The 20,329-nt window shown below is 49.3% G+C and overlaps 1 protein-coding gene and 1 pseudogene across 1 annotated transcript in view; one reads left to right on the top strand and one right to left on the bottom strand.

The window, feature by feature from the left end:
• The first annotated feature begins 1,699 nt into the window (after positions 1-1,699).
• CPXM2 (carboxypeptidase X, M14 family member 2) overlaps positions 1,700-20,329 on the top strand; it is a 224,261-nt gene continuing 205,631 nt past the window's right edge. Inside the window, exons 1-2 of the mRNA XM_063962140.1 lie at positions 1,700-2,118; positions 2,376-2,711. Coding sequence (XP_063818210.1) covers positions 2,396-2,711 — 316 coding nt within the window. The 5' untranslated portion in view covers positions 1,700-2,118; positions 2,376-2,395. The remainder of the gene's footprint in view (positions 2,119-2,375; positions 2,712-20,329) is intronic.
• On the bottom strand, positions 15,073-15,191 carry LOC134897578 (5S ribosomal RNA; annotated as a pseudogene).

The following is a 20,329-nucleotide window of genomic DNA, read 5'->3' as shown; positions in this document are numbered from 1 at the left end:
AAGGGCCATCCTGCGTGACACTGCAGTGCCACTCCTAGATGGGCCCGGTGTTTGTGTCGGCCACTAGGGTCGCTAATCTTACTCACACAGCTACCTCATTGCGCCTCTTTTTTTCTTTGCGTCATGTGCTGTTTGGGGAGGGTTTTTTGGAAGGGACATCCTGCGTGACACTGCAGTGCCACTCCTAGATGGGCCCGGTGTTTGTGTCGGCCACTAGGGTCGCTTATCTTACTCACACAGCGACCTCGGTGCAAATTTTAGGACTAAAAATAATATTGTGAGGTGTGAGGTATTCAGAATAGACTGAAAATGAGTGTAAATTATGGTTTTTGAGGTTAATAATACTTTGGGATCAAAATGACCCCCAAATTCTATGATTTAAGCTGTTTTTTAGTGTTTTTGGAAAAAAACACCCGAATCCAAAACACACCCGAATCCGACAAAAAAAATTCGGTGAGGTTTTGCCAAAACGCGTTCGAACCCAAAACACGGCCGCGGAACCGAACCCAAAACCAAAACACAAAACCCGAAAAATTTCAGGCGCTCATCTCTAAAAAGCAGTCCATTGCAGAAAGTGATATACCCTACCTCTCCCCCTCAGACTCTCCCTACCTCATACATCCCAACATTGAAGTAGAGAAAGGAGGGACATCTTGGCGTGCGTAGCGCGCCCGTGACCGAAAAGGGGGCATGGCTTGTGTAGAAGGGGCGTGGCTTCATGGGAGGGCCCGCAATCGCGAGCCACGCCCCGTTTTCGTCACTGAGGGGGCATAGCCAGCTCTCTGTGAGCTGCTGGCATGCCCCCTCTCCCTCTAACTCACTGGAATAGACGCTGTGCGCGTGCGCACAGTGTCTATTCACCGCTGCTCTGCTCTCAACTGAGCAGAGCAGTGAGTGATCAGGAGCCTCCCAACTGCCCCCCCCCCCCCCCCACCGCGGGACACTGCGGCCCGCGGGAGGGACAGTGGGACAGACCCAAAAAAATGAGACTGTCCTGCGAAAATCGGGACAGTTGGGAGGTATGCTACCTCAGACATTCCCTACCTCTCCCCCTCAGACTCTCCAGCTCTCTACAAAACTTCAAACGGGCTCTCAAGACCCACTTCTTCACCAAACCCAGTCATCTCCTCCTAACCCTCTGTTCCACATTCTCTATGTATCTGTTTCACCCCTGTCTGTCTACCCCTCCCCTTTAGATTGTAAGCTCTCACGAGCAGGGCCCTCTTCCCTCATGTGCTTATCCTTTGTCTTACTTTAATAATCTTCAACTGCACCATATCCAGCAGTCTTCTTCCACCTGATACTTATTCCAGTGTCATCTGCTGATGTAGCTATGTTTATTTACCCTGTACTTGTCCTATACTGTCATCAACTGTAAGTTGCTGTTTTCCTGTTTATTTATGTACTCTGTAATTGGGAACCCTTGTGGCGCCATATAAATAAAGGATAATAATAATAATAATATAAGGGCAGTTGTGATACAATATGGCAGTGCAACAGGATTTCCTCCCGTGCATGCCTACTGTCTGTCTATTTATCATCTCCTATCGTTCCCACACACATGCACACAGTGCAACTTCTTCACTCTCTCTTTCAACTTTTCCTCATTTCCTTATCTGTAAAAATAGAATCCAGTCAATCATTTCAGCCTCTCCCAGGCTCTGATATATGAGCCTTCCACACTGTCTCCTACTGGCAAATCTGCCTGTAATCAGTACAGTACAGCACAGCAACAGGACAGCCCCTGTGCAGGCTCTCCACCTGCCTGCCCCTTCTGTCTCAGCACACTTCTGAAACATTCTCATTGGAAGTATTTATCAGAGATGCATTACTTTCAGCTCACTGCACAGCCTAAATAGTGTCTCGGGGCTTCAGAAAGTCACTTGCGTAAGAGAGGGAGAGAGTGAGTGAGAGAGAGAGAGAGAGAGAGCGAGAGAGAGAGAGAGAGAGAGAGAGTTAGTTACTGGGGTCTACTGGAAAATGCAGAAGTCTCTCAGAAGCGACAAACTTTGTGTTTATCAGTTCAGCCTCCTGAATAGCAACCTCAACCAACCTATTCTGAGACCTCCTCTGCATGAGTGACCTCTGCGGACACAGCAGCACAAGCAGCCTCTTAGGGTAAGAACTGTCATTGGATTCCCATACTGTTTATACCGCCTTTCTTATAAGTCTCTAACTCTGCAATCTGAAATGTACTAACTTGCTTGAAGTTCTCTTATTAAATCTGTGAATCAGCATGCAATAGAATTATGATGCATCGGTGCCTTCATTTCCCCTAATTATTCTCCCTTTTTGTACTCTACACTTTAATCTCCCTCCCATCTAATCTAAAGAAGCTACTGTACATATGTTCCAATTTTTCTCCTTTATTATAGACAATTAAAAAGATAAAGAAATGATCCCGAACCTGGATTTGTGTTTCTGGATTTGGGGGGTCCTGCTTGTGCAAAGGTCCCTGGCCAGACCCCCTGATGAGCAAGACTATTATCACCAGGAGATTGCGACAAGGGATCATTTCTACTCCTATTCGGACCACGAGGATCTACAGACACCCCTGGGAGAGGTGGAGGTACCCCCAGAGGAAGCCATGGTGGATATTATACATGAGAGTCAGGACACTAGAGAAGAAATCTATCCAGTGCCCAAGAAAGAGATAATTAAATCTAAGAAAACCAGCAAGAAGGAAGAAAAGTCCCATTTGCAGAAACAAGGTAATTGCCTTTAATAATAACCGTCTATACAGTAAGTTGCTAAACGTCTTGCACCCTGAAGCTATTCACCTAATGCGGCTGTTCTAACTCAGAGGTCAGACAGAAGTTATTCCTTCTTAATGCAAAGAATTCCAAATATTGGGTTGCTGAGCCTATGCACTGTGTTGATTGGCGAAATTATTATTGTCATTTTGTTTACCTTTTATTAATATTAATTATATTAATATATTAAATAATATTAAAATTAATAACGTCCCAACATATTTCTCTGTAGTCCCGCATGATCAGTGGATCACGTCACAAAATAAATTACTGTATATGCGGTGAGATTGTAACTGAAGATTAAGGTTACCTGTTCAAACAAGCTTGCCTTCTAATAACTGGGTTATTTGTGTTTATAATATATTAGTGTGTAAAGATGTTTCTGGGGTCTTTTTCATTTAAATGAGGCAAAATGATTTTATTCAAACGTTAGTGCACTAAAAACATTTAGCAAAACGATGTGCGTGTTTTAAAAAAAATATTTATTGTTTCGGTAGTATTCTGTCTATGTTATTATTAATTACTTTTTAGTAAAGATGAGCAAATTATAGTGCAGAACAGACTGGTTAGCAGGGGTTCCGATGATAGTATTCCAGTTCTGCATTTGTTTCACTCTTCCACGTTTTATTATTGTGAATAGTCAGTTAATTCTGCTGCGTAGTCTGGTTGGGGTACTGGGAAAACCTATGGTGAAATTCCACCAGCGTAATGTACAGAATGTCTGTGCCACTTGGGCAATGTGATGCCATTTTTTTTATGTAAGAATTTAGAAAATTCTTATCTAGTGGACAGTAAGTGGTGGTCATATATACAGCTGGCTGGGTTCCTGAACGGAGCGTAAAAATATATTTTGCCTCTTTTGTGGCTTCTCACACCTGCCTCATACCGCTGTGCCTATCTTACAGACATAGGGGGGTTACTCAGAGTTGTTTGCAAACCACAAAAGTTAGCAATTGGGAAGAACCATGCTGCACTGCAGGTGGGGCAGATGTAACATGTGCAGAGAGAGTTAGATTTGGATGGGGTGTGTTCAGACTGAAATCTACTGTAAATTGCAGTGTAAAAATAAAGCAGCCAGTATTTACCATGCACAGAACCAATATAACCCACCCAAATGTAACTCTCTGCACGTTACATCTGCCCCACCGGCAGTACACATGGAGGGTAATTCCAAGTTGATCGCAGCAGGATTTTTGATAGCAACTGGGCAAAACCATGTGCACTGCAGGGGAGGCAGATATAACATGTGCAGAAAGAGTTAGATTTGGGTGTGGTGTGTTCAATCTGCAATCTAATTTGCAGTGTAAAAATAAAGCAGCCAGTATTTACCCTGCACAGAAACAATATAACCCACCCAAATCTAACTCTTTCTGCACATGTTATATCTGCCTCCCCTGCAGTGCACATGGTTTTGCCCAGTTGCTATCAAATATCCTGCTGCGATCAACTTGGAATTACCCCCATGGTTTTGCCCAATTGCTAACTTTTTTGGTTTGCTAACAAATCTGAATAACCCACATATTCATGATCACTAAAAATACTTTTTTTTTTATATATATAATTTTATCACCCCTTTTTGTTATTTTGTTAGTTTCAGCCTCATTGATCAAGACTGTAACGAAGGCGATATATCCTGTTACAACCTTGCCACGATAACTCCCCATACTATGGGGATGTAGAATTCATCAAATTCCGAAAATGCATTATTTTCGGAATTTGCCAGTTTCCCCGAATGCCCTCACAAGCTGGCGGTAGGTTGTGTAGCTGGCAGGTTCAGAGTGTGTAGTAGCGGGATCTATTCAGATCCCTCACCGCTGTGTTCTGCTGCAACTTCAACTCCACCACCTGTCGGCTTCCCCACTGCTCTCACAGGGCTGCCGACATCTCTGTAGGTTCTTGGTACTCGGAAGAGGGCGTGGCTAACCTGGGAAGACGAAGCAGAGGTGCCAGTGGCCAGTACAACCTTATTGCACATTGGGCCCAATTCAGACCTGATCGTAGATCTGCTAAATTTAGCACATCTACGATCAGGCACACTGACATGCGGAGGGACACCCAGCACAGGGCTAGTCCGCCCCACATGTTCCTGCGCGCTGGCAGGGAGCTACTCGTCGCTGCTCAGGTCGCAGCGGCTGCATGTGACGTCATGCAGCCATCGCGGCCGGCCCCCAAATGGTCCGGGCACGCCTGGTCCGGGCACGCCTGGACCACGCCCCCTAAACGGGGGCCAAACTCCGGCGGCCCAGCCCCTCCCGTCCAGCGACCGCCTCTGCCTGTCAGTCAGGCAGAGGCGATCGCAGGGAAGAGACAGCCGTCGGCTGTCTGGCATGCGCCGGCAATGCGCAGTTCAGAACTGATCGCCTCTGTGCGAAAACGCACAGCAGCGATCAGGTCTGAATTAGCCCCATTGAGTCTAAGGAGATGGGTTTGAAGACGTATACATACTGGGGGTCATTCCAAGTTGATCGTAGCTGTGCTAAATTTAGCACAGCTACGATTGTAAACTCAGACATGCGGGGGGACGCCCAGCACAGGGCTAGTCCGCCCCGCATGTCAGTGCCAGCCCCCCCGCACAAATGCAAAAGCATCGCACAGAGGCGATTCCTTTGTTTTTGAGGAGTAACTCCCGGCCAGCGCTGCTCCTGCGGCTGGCCTGGAGTTACTCGTCGCTCCCGCTGGCCGCAACGTCTGCATGACATGTCACGCAGCCGCCGTGGCCCGCCCCCGAATGGTCCAGCCACGCCTGCGTTGGCCGGACCGCTCCACCTAAACGACGGCTTAACACCGCCGTTCAGTCCCCTCCCGCCTAGCGACCGCCTCTGTCTCGGAGGCGATCGCTAGGTAACGACGGCTGCCATGCGCCGGCGCCGCAGTGCGCCGGCGCATGGCAGCCGTCGTTACCTAGCGATCGCAGTACCGACCTGATCGCTGCACTGCGACAAACTGCAGCAAGCGATCGGGTTGGAATGCCCCCATTGGTGTAAAACAAGACACATTTAATATCTATGTGTTGTCCATTAATTAATGACCTCCAATCATTGAGCATGCATTACAATGTTATGGCTAAAGTGCTAAAAATAACAGGTGTGATATAACGTGTCATCATTCAGAATATCAACACCAGCATTTCAGCGCGGACAGAATGACCGCATTAAAGATGTCGACATGTTCACAGTGTCGGCATTTGACATATCTGCATTCACTATATCAACACTGACATAGTGTCGACGGTGAGAATGCTGACGGTACGTTTTTACCCTAACCCTCATTCATATTTGCCTACTCACACAGAAGTTTCGGGAGACTCATAATTTGTTGGGTAGCCCCCGGCACACCCAGAAGAGTCGGTGGAACTCCCGGATTCCACCCACTTCCTAGTGAAGCGGGCAGAATGGGGAGACAATGACCGGAATTTCGGTGCCGGGTGGAGGGGGTGGGGCTAAATAAAGCAAATGTGTCAATTTAACCTCTGACCCTCCAACAGACCCGTGAATCGCTGCATTTTGAGTCATTGGGGGCCTAATGACATCAGAGGCTGGTCCGGCCCCCCAAAGTGTCCAGCAGCGCCTCCTCTCTGGGCTTCTCTTGGAGAGGAGACATAAGAAGTAGGTGAGTATTCCCTAGTGGCAGCTTAACTCTAACACTCTCCCTAATATATTTATAATGTCGCCATGCATAATGTCGTTATTTTGAACATGTCGGCATTCTGAATATCTTCATGGTGGCTACATACCAAAATAACACTCTGATTTTCTCCCTTTGCCTTAGCGTCTACCAGCCAGCCATTTATATGGGGATGTAGTTACATTACCAGCAGTCGGGATCCCGGCGGTCAGGATACCGACGCCGGAATCCCGACCACTGACCATGCCGGCTAACAGGTTATTCCCAATCATGGTTTTGTCCACGACACCCATAGAGTGGGAATAGAACCTGTGGCGATCGCAGCGTGGCGAGCACCGGAAGCCCGCAAGGTGCTGTGTTGCGCTCTCCCCCCTGCCGGCATTCTAGCGGCCGGGATCCTGTTGTCAGTATGCTGACTGCGGGGATCCCGGCCACCGGCATCCCATACCCAACACTTTATATGTAAGATATACAATATTCTAGCAATATGTGGAACTCTGTCTAATTTGGCAGATGTGTTACGTGCACTAAAATCTGTGAAGTATTAACGCTGTCAGCTGCTGCCAAGGATGAGCTAATAAGCTGCCATGTGCGGCTAAGGAGCCAGATGGTAAGCATACAACCATTTAGCAGGCTGGGATCTGATTGGTCTATATAGGACGGCTACTATGCATTACTGGGAGCACATGTACAGTAAGCTGTGTAGAATAGAGGCCCCTCCAAAGTTTTTATAATATCTATTGGTATTAATGGTTTTATAGTGGAAATGTACACCCTGTTAGAGACAAATTAAAATTAACAGAATTATATAGATAGCGCTCTCAGCCGGTCTACAGAGATCAGAGCCCGTAGAGAATTGGCGGGGCTCCAGCTACGCTGTGTGACAACAGCCGGTGGGTCAGGGTCAGACTCACGAGATTCAGCCGTCTGCAGCATGCACAATCAGTATTCACCTCCTTCAGGGCATGGAGCCTGGAGGCCTCTGGGAGTTCCGCCCCTGCAGTATATTCTTTATTACACTGGTGCTTTATACAGGAAGCTGTTACAATACCACTAGTCAGGATCCCGGCGGTCACAGTGCCGCCGCTAGAATCCCGACTAGCGATGAAATGCCGCCGCTGGAATACCGGTGCCACAGTCTATGCTCCCTCTATGGGTGTCCACGACACCCATAGAGTGAGAATATAACCTATGGCGAGCACCCGCAGCAAACGTGCATGGGGCTTTCTAGTGCTCGCCCCGCTGCCGGCATACTGGTGGCCGGGATGCCGCTGTTGGTATACTGACGTCCGGGATCCTGGCTGCCGGTATTCCATACTGATCCCTTTTATACAGTGACCATGCAATGCTGATGTGACTGTGTAGCGATTAAAGAAGCCCAGTTAACTCTCTAATTGCCAGCACTTCAAAATTCAAAATTGATTTAGGGTTACAATTTCTGTTCTTCCCTCTTCGCCAGCTCCTTTCCTGGGCACTGACCTCTGCGTTCATCACATTAAGCTAAATATAATTCCATACCCTAATTTAATTGTTAAAGACAAACGAAGAAACCTTGTGGTAGCTATGCACTTCCTCCATGTAAAGATCACAGCATAACAATTCGGCAGGTGTACTGCACATGACGGATCTATTTACCATACCCAGGAGATCGCTGCTTATGGGTATATGAAATACATCCTCAAATGCAGTGCGTGCTATCACAGGTTGACTGAAAGTTGAACAACAGAACCAGTGATCGCGCTGAGTCCCAAAAAAAGTGGGTCCCAGGTACCCCTCACTTTTAAAAATTTGGGTCCTACCTGTCCTTTTCTGGGTCCCATCAGAATTAAGGTTTTTATTAATCTTATTAATTATTCAAATATAAAAACACAGACTTGATTTGGACACTACAAAGTGTTGAAAGGGGAAGGATGGGGTGACAGTGCTGCTGGGCTGTGTAGCATACAGGACACTGCACCAGAGCTGTAACTAGACATTATGGCGACCTAAGGCAGAAAGCAAATTGTTGCTCCCCTTCCTAAATGCCAACGCAAGGAAAGTGCGCGGCCTAGGCGCGCACAAAAATGAAGGCGCATGGCCACATAATAGTGGCAATTCACATTACACCACACAGTAGTGCAGCTTATACACATTGCACCAGCTAGAACCTCCTATACACACTGCGCCAGGTAGAGCACGTTCTGCACTTTGCGCCAGGTAGAGCACTTATACACATTGCACCAGGCAGAGCACATTATACACATTGCACCAGGCAAAGCACATTATACACATTGTCCCAGGCAGAGCACATTATACACTTTGCGCCAGGCAGAGTACATTATACACATTGCACCAGGCAAAGCATATTATACACATTGCACCAGGTAGAGCACATTATACACATTGCACCAGGTAGAGCGCTGAGACACATTGCACCAGGTAGACACATTGCACCAGGTAGAGCACGGAGACACATTGCACCAGGTAGAGCACTGAGACACATTGCGCCAGGTAGAGCACCGAGACACATTGCGCCAGGTAGAGCACTGAGACACATTGCGCCAGGTAGAGCACCGAGACACATTGCAGCAGGTAGAGCACTGAGACACACTGCGCCAGGTAGAGCACTGAGACACATTGCGCCAGGTAGCACCGAGACACATTGCAGCAGGTAGAGCACTGAGACACATTGCACCAGGTAGAGCACTGAGACACATTGCACCAGGTAGAGCACTGAGACACATTGCCGTAATCACTATGACCTCCAGTCGTCGTTCCCAGACAGCATCGCGGGAACCCTCTACAGCAAGCCCATCCACCACCACACATACAGGCTGCTGCAGCCCGGAAACACATGCCGCTGGGAAGGGGGACGGGACACCGAGCTGGGGGCACAGGGCTGATGCGGAGCGGTACTCACCATTGGTGAGCGGGGCCAGTATCTTGGTGCTGGCGGCGGAGCCCAGGGTCAGCGTGTAGCGGGAAGGAGGTGGAGGTGTGCCGGGTGAGCGGGGCCAGTCTGCCAGCGCTGCAGCACAGATTCATGTGCTGGCGGCGGAGCCCAGGTAAGGGAGGAGGATTCAAAGCGTGCCGGACTGGCGGGAGACACTGCAGGCTGCGATTGGCTGGAGACTACAGGAGGTGATTGACTGAGGAACAGCCAGTCACCTCCTGTGTACCGCTGACTGGCTACCGTGATCCAACACAGATCCAGATGAGCGCGTCCTGTGGGACCCGCTCATCTTCTAAATGTAAGTACCAGGTAGCCGTTTCTGGGTAAAATACCCGCCATAGCGCGTTTTTGTGATCACTGAGAACTTCGGCTCCCAGGTCTGCAGCAGAGCATAAGGTGGAATCAGCAGGCTCCCACGTCATGTGGAAATGCACATTATGCGGCTGAGAGAGTAGCACATTGCTGCGACCGCCTTACCGTCTTTTGCAGCAGTCGGGATTTGCACCTGTATGTGAATGCTAATATCAGCCCTTCCCCTGGTAGACAAATGTGCAAGGACTGCGACACCCACTTACTGCATCTTTGTGCAACAATCCAGCTTGGTGTGTCTTCACACGCTACCTTGGAAACGTGCAGCAGCTCCATGCTAGGTGCAGATTCTCCGTTATAGGGGCTAATTCAGACTGGATCGCTGCAGCAGCAATCGCAGTCTAATTTTGTGGAGTGCGCAGTGTGCGTGCGCACCCTGGGAGCCCAGTCAGATGCTAAAAGCATCTCAGGGCTGCGATCGCCTCTGCCTGATTGACAGGCAGAGGCGGTCGCGGGGTGGGAGGGGGCGTGCCAACGGCATTATAACGCCGTTGGCGGGGAGCGGTCCGGACAACGGAGGCGTGTCTGGACCGTTTGGGGGGCTGGCTGTGGTGGTTGCATGACATCACACGCAGCTGCTGCGATCCAGGACGCGGTGAGCAGGAGCTGCGCTGGCAGGTATCTACTCATCAGGTACAAAAGCATCACTCACTGCCATGTGATGCTTTTGTTCCTGTGCGGGGCGTCACCCTGCATGTCTGTGACACTGATCGTAAATGTGCTAAATTTAGAATATCTACGATCAGATCTGAATGACCCCCATAGTATGGTCTCCATTGTGAGCGATTAAGTGTCATAAGATGGTACACCTCTCTGAGTCTGATCAGCCATCTCCCTACCACCTCCCAGGAATGCCCAAGACATTTCCAATACATTTCTGAGACTCTTGCTCCCAATCGCTACTGCAACTGTGCGCACACACTGGGCCGCACGCACTGTGTAACTTTTTAGCTGCTTAGACGCAGTTGAAAACATTGATCATTTGTCCAAACAACTTAAACAGGTCCTGGTGGTGGCCATCAGAGACCAGTGCTTGGCAGTCATAAATGATCTGATCCGATGGAAGTGCTTTCTTCCATTCTATGCCAGGATTGCCATGGATGACCTCATCGCGTGTTTGTTTCCGATGGCTGCTGACATCTATTCTGCTGCGTACACCAGGAAGGACTGACCATAGCTGAGCTGTTGTGAGCAAACCTCAGGTGACCACTGCATATAGGCATTAGCAACCACCACTGCACATACGCAATAGCAATCATTCAACCACCATTGAATGGTTAACATGAATGCATTCCTGGGAGGTGCTACAATGGGGGAAATGCCGTCACTATTCAACATATCTGAGGGGGTGTGGTATGAGATCTACAGTGTCTAGGTAGACAGTCAATGGGTCGTGAACATATGGTCAACAAGCATTAGGGCCACAGGTCAACAGATAAAAGGATGACAGTGGTTAAGGTTGACCTTTTGTACCTGTGGCCCTAATGCCCGTTGACCATATGGTGTTGCCCTATTGTCTGTCTACTTAGACATTGTAGATCTATTGTAGATCTTATTTGCGTTACGAAGAACTTGGAATTCTTTATGCACGAGATGTAAATTTGACACCCACATAAATCCGGTGCAAGTGTTGGAGCTTATGATCTTCATCGTCACATCTTTGGTCTCTGCCACCACATCCTGGGCCTTATTTTGAAGTCACACACAAAGCTAATGATTGCGCCGATGGTCAATGGTTTTACATTTGTGCGTGCATCTAAGTCTCTAAATAGCGCGTGTCCCATGGTGTGTACGCACAGAGCTGCAGTTGTGATGGAGGCTCATGTTACCCGATGTGCTGGGTGTTCCTGGGCTGTGACTGGGAGGCGGCTATACAGACACATGTAGAGGGAGCGTCTTTATCAGCGTGTTATGGCCGCGTCACAGGCGTGTTGCTGAGCTGGCTGAGAACTCAGGTACTTAATCACTCACATTGGAGGTCATACTCTGATGATAGAGTCTGCAACAAGCACGGGGCTGGTGCAAGTTTAGATGGTGCAGCCGATTGTTGCAGCTAAAGACGCTCAAGGTGGTTTCTTAGGGGGGCATGCACTAAGCAGTGATATAAGTGGAGAAGTGAGCCAGTGGAGAAGTTGCTCGTGGGAGCCAATCATCTGCTCTGTATACTTTTATAGTATGCAAATTATAAATGTTACGTCAATGCTGATTGGTTGCCATGGGCATCTTCTCCACTGGGTCACTTCTCCACTTTTATCACTGCTTAGTACATCTCTCCCTTAGTCCTTGCACATGCAGATGCACGCATGCCAGGGGAAGGGCTTGTAGCGTTGGTATTAGCCTAAGGTCCCACTCCCAACATCTGCAAAAGCTGCACGGACAGACACAGTAGCATTCAACTTAAAATCAGCCCCCCCCCCCATTCCCCCCTGTGTCCAGGCACCCTGGGCATGCTGTGACCTGTAGTTATCAGCACCGAGCGCTGCACTGGGCTGCCTCTTTTCAAATGACTTCCAGGACCCATTACTGACTGCATTAAGATGCTTGTAATTTAAAATACAAATGTGGAAATAAAGTATGCAGTTGCGTCATTACTATTAGGTAAACAGGGCATCTATTAGCGATGTTAAATTGTTATATCACGCCTGATCATCCATCTATACTGACGGGAGATCTCGGGGCAATATTCAATTGATCCCCATTATCGCGCATATCACACCCATAACAATTGGGTTTAGCCGCGTAAAGTCACGAACGCAAAAAGTCCAATTTGGGCACCGGGGGTAGTGAGCTGAAATGATGATATCGCGCCTGTCGGCAGAAACAATTGAGTAGCTGCCGGTGGGTGCAGCACTGCTAACAGGTGCAGGAGGGGGAGGAAAGAATTGAATACCACCCTATATGTCCTACTCTTTTAGGCCAGACAAGTTCTTGAAATAAGCTCCATTGCCACAAACTATAATCTTGTGGTGTCATTTTGATGTATGTTTCCTATATACTTTACTATGCATGCTTACTCATTTACAGGCTATTTATCAAACTCTGACTCCAGCAAAAAAGGCTGCATTTGTCACCGGAGATAGGGTAATTTTACGACTGGGGTTATTTCTTAAATTCCTAACTTAGGGGAAATCACCTTTTAAAGAAAAAAATAAAAATAAAATGTACATAGTTAACAGAGGACACCTCCATACCCGTAAACAGGCTTGGACTGGCCCACAGGGGTACAGGGGAAACCACCTGTGGGCCCCACTGCCTGGGGGCCCTCCTCCTGCTCTAAGGATCAGGTTCCAGACTGTGCACTTGAATTATACATCATACATATGTTACCTTATACTGAACTATGGTGTATTTTCTACAGTGCCTTGCTGTTATTAATCTGTCATTAATCTGGTACATTATCATGCATGCAGCAGCTGAATTTACTGTATATATTTATGAAGGAGCCCAGACGTTGCACTCTCTAATGGTTAGTCAAACCAATGAGGTGGCAGGCCACATCCCCTCAGCAGACTGACCACACCCCTAAACATATGCCCCTACCACTGCATTCCCTCGGTGGGCCCTACATGACAGGGCCGGTTCTAGCCCTTGTGGCGCTCCGGGCGAAAATAGGGGCGTGGCTTCATAAAGGGGCGTGGTGAGTTATGCCCCCTGTAAAGTTGTGCCCCTATTTGTGCCCCCAGTAGAGTTGTGACCCCAGTAGAGTTGTGCCCCCATTTGTGCCCCCAGTAGTATTGCCCCCAGTAGAGTTGTGCCCCCAGTAGAGTTGTGCCACTTACAAAAAAAATAAGATTTTACTCACCGGTAAATCTATTTCTCGTAGTCCGTAGTGGATGCTGGGAACTCCGTAAGGACCATGGGGAATAGACGGGCTCCGCAGGAGACTGGGCACTCTAAAAGAAAGATTAGGTACTATCTGGTGTGCACTGGCTCCTCCCTCTATGCCCCTCCTCCAGACCTCAGTTAGGATACTGTGCCTGGAAGAGCTGACACAATAAGGAAGGATTTTGAATCCCGGGTAAGACTCATACCAGCCACACCAATCACACCGTATAACTCGTGATACTATACCCAGTTAACAGTATGAAATATAACTGAGCCTCTCAACAGATGGCTCAACAATAACCCTTTAGTTAGGCAATAACTATACACAAGTATTGCAGACAATCCGCACTTGGGATGGGCGCCCAGCATCCACTACGGACTACGAGAAATAGATTTACCGGTGAGTAAAATCTTATTTTCTCTGACGTCCTAGTGGATGCTGGGAACTCGTAAGGACCATGGGGATTATACCAAAGCTCCCAAACGGGTGGGAGAGTGCGGATGACTCTGCAGCACCGAATGAGAGAACTCAAGGTCCTCCTCAGCCAGGGTATCAAATTTGTAGAATTTAGCAAACGTGTTTGCCCCTGACCAAGTTGCAGCTCGGCAAAGTTGTAAAGCCGAGACCCCTCGGGCAGCCGCCCAAGATGAGCCCACTTTCCTCGTGGAATGGGCTGTTACTGATTTAGGATGCGGCAATCCAGCCGCAGAATGCTCCAGCTGAATTGTGCTACAAATTCAGCGAGCAATAGTCTGCTTAGAAGCAGGAGCACCTATTTTGTTGGGTGCCTACAGGATAAAAAACGAAAAAAGGTTAATTGGTGCCGCACAGGACTGTGAAAATTTCTTTATAATGGGCTCTTAAAGAATTTGTCCCTTGTGAACCAACAGTACAAATACATAAGACATGACTGTATCGGTAATCAAGGAGGTTGTTGGTGGTGCACCCAGAGTCAATAATACATAACGAGGTTGCAAAGGAGAAGAGAGACTCTTTGTTGGGGCACGCTTGAAAAACTAAAACTTAACTTTTAATAGGAATCTAATTACAATATGGTACACAAGATCAACACACACATATACATTTTTATAACACTTTTAGGAAAAGGCCACAAACTTGTTATAGCCTTTGTCCCCTTGTATTTTTTTTAACTTATTAAAAGAAATGATTCTCAATCATAGAATAATTATGAGTAATCAATCTACAATTAATGTAACTGATAAAGATGACAGTGACACCTGAGGTGAAAATATTAGAAATTAGATTTGAATATCACAGGATAATGGGTAATCCTTAGCATAAAGTACATAGGCATTAGATATAGTACGATTAGGCTACGATTGTAGTCTTTAAATAATTACCTATGGAAATGATATATCCTGGTAAAGGTTAATCTGCTACCTTGGAGTTTATGACAATAAAGTGCAATAAATAAGAGGACGAATACTTATTGCAGATAAATAATAAATCAGAGAAACTAATTAGATAAGAAGAGGGAAATATAGGTGTGAAATGGTATTGGTCAAAGGTTGCTCCAACACCTCTGCTTTTCACATAAACACAGGTATTTATTACTACACCTGATATTCCCTAGCAGTCTCCCATATAGGTACTAATCAGGCTGTTCACTGCTTAGCTTCCAAGATCAGGCGAGGTTGGGCGTACCCAGTGAGATATGGTAGTAATATCACCTAGATTGTGAATGCAATGGTATATTGTTATTGGCATATACCAGAAGAAGAGAGTATTGACTGCATAGGAGAGAAAAGAGTTAAACATCTGGGGAGGGGTGGACCTAGCTGTTAGGAAAGTACAGCCTTTAAGGGGAGGGCTTGATATATATAGGGAAGGCGAGGCCATTTTAAGTCTCTTGGTGATTTGGTTTTATGCAAGACAGTGCTGCGTCTCCCTAGGAAAAGGGGGACAAAGCCTGATAATGCAGAGGAGACAAAGATCCCCTTTTGAAGGGATCTGCATCACTGGGAGAGGCACAGGCGATCCTCTGCAAATCATCTGGCTGTGAGTACTGGTTGTATTAAGGGCCAGTTAGCACAGCTTCCTGCATATGACAGGTTTTAGAAACCATTTATTATCGGTCAGTTTCCCCCTCCCCTCTGTATCGCAGCGGACACACCGCTGTGAGGCGGCCGGGATCCCTCCCGCAAAGTTTCCCCTAACAGGGAGGCGCCCTGCGGGACCTGATCGAGCGGTCCCAGCGCGCCCAGCCAGCGGGAGATCCCAATGCCGTGCGGCGGTGCACATGCCCTCAGCCGCCGGAGGCGGGGAGCAGGGGAGAGACGCGGCAGTGAGCACGCAGCTGAGGAGATTTACTCAGCTGCGGGCAGGCACTGAATGGGTGCTAATCACCAGCGGCCAGGGGGAGAGCCGCGTCCGGGACATTACCAGCGTGCGGGGAGACACTGTATGGCGCCGCTACGGGACTTGGTGTGAAACGGTCTCGTAGCGCATGCGCACACCAGAGACGCCGCAGTGTTTCCGGGCGGCTGTAGGAGAAGTTCTCCTCAGCTTTGTGTGGGGGAGAGGCCGCTCAGTACAATAGCGCGCCTCCCCATATGGTTAGAATTATTAAAAAGGTCTTAATAGTCAGCTATCTTAAATATCCCAAACGAGCGCCATTTACGGGGAAGGGATAGCCCCCCCCCCCCCCCTGTATAGATCAGAGGGATGTTTTATGTGTGCCAATAGCTCCCTCTAATGGCGAAAAAGTATATGCAGAAATGTGAGGATCTACTTTACAAAATAATCCTTTGGACTATTGTATGTCCAAAGGACTTCTATTATAAAGATCCTGAAAGGAATACAACGAAGCAAGCGGATACCAACTCTACCGCGTAGCTGAGTTACAGTTAAGGGTGTATATCGGCATGTCGGCTGGTGGTTTAAACGTTTTTCCCCCATTTATTTATATATATACATTTCTCATGTTCTGGATTCTATGTAAAGAAGAGAACAGTAATTCCAGCCGGATCCGATAGCCTTGCTCCGTCATCACTCACAGCCTTTCTCTTCCTAGTTAAAAGGGTGGCAGTGCTGTGAAATACCCTGGTACGGGGTTTTAACCAACATGTCTAAAGCAAGGACCCTACACCTGGAAACAGTGCTCCGCATAGGTCATGGCAAAGGACTTGGCAGATGGAATCTCCAGGTGAATCGCAAAATCACGCATGCAGCACTAGAAAAAGGCTGCGAGATTTATATATATATTCATTTATAAGCTAGGATCAGACCGGTAACGGCAGGGGAGCACGGTCGCTGCGTATTCCACGCGGGGTGCCCGGCGTGCGCCGCAGGTGGGGGCCGGCCCCCCCCCCCCCCCCCCTTTTTTGTTTTATCTTCCACAGAGGACCGAGGTGACAGGGATTTGGCAGACTTCGTGATTGACGATGATTGGAAGGATGACGACGAAGAATCCGGGTCGGAGAGGTCGACGGCATCCGGTGAGTTGGGACAGTCTTTATCAAATTCCGCCGCGAGCTCGAGTTCGCGTAACTCTTCATCCCCCTCCTCATCCTCCTCTTGGGCATCGCAGACGTCCGACGCTGATAGTACTGCTAGGACACGGAAGGAGACTGAGAAACTTGCCAAAAGGGCGGCAAAGCAGCAGAAGAGGCGTAAGCGGCAGGCGAATGTGGGAAGAGGAGCGTAGGGCGAAGAAGAGGCGAGATCTTCCGGGGGTAGTGCGCTGCGGGTATACGGCAGTGACGCGGGGCCTGCGAGATAGCTGCCGCAAACAGATACGTAGGGGTGACTTTGTAGACTATTTGGTTTGACTAAGGCCATGAAGAAGGATTACAAAGCGGCGGCCGCTACAAAGGGCATGGGGGCGGAAGCTTCCAGGTCTTTTGATAAATGGCTGGCCGGATTGGGGTGTTTGCGGCTTGCTATTTGGAGGACAGGCCGGAAGAGCACGTGAATATCACCCGGTACCTTCATCTAGTGCACGACATGCAGCGCACATCCTGGGGTTCGGAATGGCGGCGATATGACCAAGAGTTTCGGGAGAAGCAGGACAGGTTACGGGTCATGGACTTCGCGTTCAAAGACCTGGAGGTCTGTCTCAAAGTGACCCGGGCATCCCAGCGGGAGGACGAGACCCAGGAACAGGGTACGGGGGGGCGCCGCGGGGGGTCGTCAGCGCAGGGAGCGGGCGCGGACGGGGCATTTGCCAAAACAGGCGGATTGGCCGTTCGCATGGGCGGGCGGTCTGCCCCTCGGGGGAAATGCTTCGCTTTTAACAGCGGAGCATGTTCATTGACAAACAGTGCCGTTTTCGCCACTCTTGCCAGCAGGGCGGTGGAACCCAACCAGCCTCCTTTCGTTCCAAAGGGGGACGACAGGGCAATCGGGGGAAACAACCCTACCCTAAGCAGGCCGCGAGCGGGACCGCTCAGCAGGGCACCAGCGCCAGTTAAGTTGGAAACTATGGGTAAATGGTTGGGTCTTTATCCTAATAAACGGGATGCAAATTTTTGGTTAGATGTTTTTAAGTTCGGGTTCCGCTTGCCTGTTGCAAGCGAGATGTCCGTGCGTGCGCACAGAACCTTCAATCCGCCCGAGCTTCGCCGATGGTGTTGCGGGAAAAGTGGATAGGGAGCTCAGGTTGAGCAGGATGGAGGGGCCGTTTAAGTCAATCCCGGTGGATGACTTGGTCATCTCCCCGGTTCGGGTGGTGCCAAAGAAGACTCCGGGCGCCTTTCGGCTGATTCAGCATTTTTCTTACCCGCCACGAGCGTCGGTCAGCGACGCCATACCACCGGCTCATTGCTCGGTGGTGTATCAGTCGTTCGACGAGACGCTAGGTATGGTCCGCAGCTACGGGAGCGGGGCCCTCATGGCTAAGATCGATGTTGAGTCAGCTTTTAGATTACTGCGGCATCCTGTCTATCAATTTTGGGGGAATGAAATTGACACCGTGGCGGGAGAGTGTAGCCCGCCCCAGGACGAAGTGTCAAAGCTCCGCGAAACTATTTGCCGTTTCAACGGCTCGCGTAAAGTCACGCTGCGGCAGGCTCAGTCCGTGCGGGGCATGCTGAACTTTGCTTGTCGGGTGATACCGATGGGCAGGGTTTTCTGCAGGAAGCTCGACAGAGCTGCAGCGCGGTGTGCCAGGCCGCATCATTTCGTTCGTTTGTCCTCTGAGTTAAAAAGGGATTTGGCCGTTTGGGCTTCATTCCTGGAGGAATTCAACGGGGTGAGCATATGGCAAGCGCCAGCCATTGACAGCGAGAGTTTGCAGTTTTTTACCAATGCTGCGGGTTCCTCTGGATTCGGCTGTCTTCTGTAGGGATCGTGGTGTGCGGCATCTTGGCCGGCGAAGTGGCATAGCGAAGGTCTTAAAAAGGATCTGGTGCTGCTGGAGCTTTTTTCCCATTATGGTGGCGCTGGAAGTTTGGGGCGATCGGTTGGCTAACCGCAGCATAGTGTTCAGGGAGTTAATCTGGCCGTGGTACATGCGATTAATAACCAAAGGGCGAAATCGCTGGTGGTACTACGGGTTCTTGTACAACTGCTTTTCACTTGCTTGCGTAAGAACCTATAGTTCCGGACGCAGCACGTGCTCGGGTTGGAAAACGAAATCGCAGACGCGTGGTCGCGTGGACAGTGGGAGAGATTTCGGGGGTTTGGCTCCCAAGGCCGAAGAGCAAGGTTTTCACTGTCCCGGTTATGTTTGGCAGGTGACCGTACCGGACTGAAGGGTTTAGCGTTGCGGTCAATCGCGCCGGACACGCGCAAGGTGTACGGACAGGCTTGGAGTGAGTGGGAGGAGTTTGTCCGGGGGCGGCAACATCAAGGTAAGAGCAGGCATCGGCTGTTGCTTTCTGTTAGGTGGCAGCGCTACGTCTCCGACAGGTCACGAGCAGTGGTTTCTCGGTACTTGGCAGGCATTTCTTTTTCTGCAAGCTGCGAGGCGTCCCTGACGTAACGAAAAGCGAAGTTCTGCGGAAGGCAGTGAAAGGGTGGGCGCGAGTTGCGCCGTCGCCACCAGATAGGAGGCGGCCATCGATGCGGCTTTGTTGCCGGCCGTAATAATGGCCGGAGGGCGAGTTGAGTCGTCCAGGTTTGAGACGCTTTTGTTTAGTTTGGCGTTCTCGATGGCTTTCCACGGAGCCTTTCGATTTTCTGAGTTGTTAGCGCCTTCCAAGAGAGCAGATTCGCGTTTGCTGGTCGAGGACTTGGTAGTGGGTGAGAGGTCCTGGCTGTGCAGGTTACGACGCTCCAAGACGGATCAGGTGGGGAGAGGGCGCTGGGTTACAATGGTATCAGCGCTGGAAGAGAGCGTTGCCCGGTGAGGCTGGCACTGCAATACGTGGGGGTGCGACCCGTTAAGGAGGGGTCTGGGCTGTTGCATTATGATGGGCTGCCAGTCACGAAATACCAGTTTCAATGGATGCTGAGTCGCTGTTTGGCGGGCCTGGGCCTCCCACCCACTGCTTTTGGTACCCACTCCTTTCGCATAGGCGCAGTGACGTCGGCTGCTGCGGCGGGCTACTCCAGAACGGATATACAGGCGGTGGGGCGATGGAAAGCAGCGAGTTATAGACGATATATTCGCCCCGTCGCATGAGAGGTCGGTTTGCGCTTGGTGCTTTGCGTAAAGTCGCAATGTATTATGCTGTTACAGTTCTGTGAATTTGTGGTGTTGTGCGTCTGTTGGTGTTACCCCTTTTGTTTTGTTTTTGTTTGTTATCCTACTCAGGGATTAGCTACTCGCCGTTGCTGGCATGAGTCGGCAGCGGGGGTCTGGAGTTATTTGCGATTTTTTGCCTGACTTGACGGACTGAATTCTAATCCATAATTCGGCTA

The sequence above is a fragment of the Pseudophryne corroboree genome, chromosome 3, assembly GCF_028390025.1.
Source record: "Pseudophryne corroboree isolate aPseCor3 chromosome 3, aPseCor3.hap2, whole genome shotgun sequence".
Lineage (NCBI taxonomy): Eukaryota > Metazoa > Chordata > Amphibia > Anura > Myobatrachidae > Pseudophryne > Pseudophryne corroboree.
This window is presented reverse-complemented; position numbering and strand designations above follow the sequence as displayed.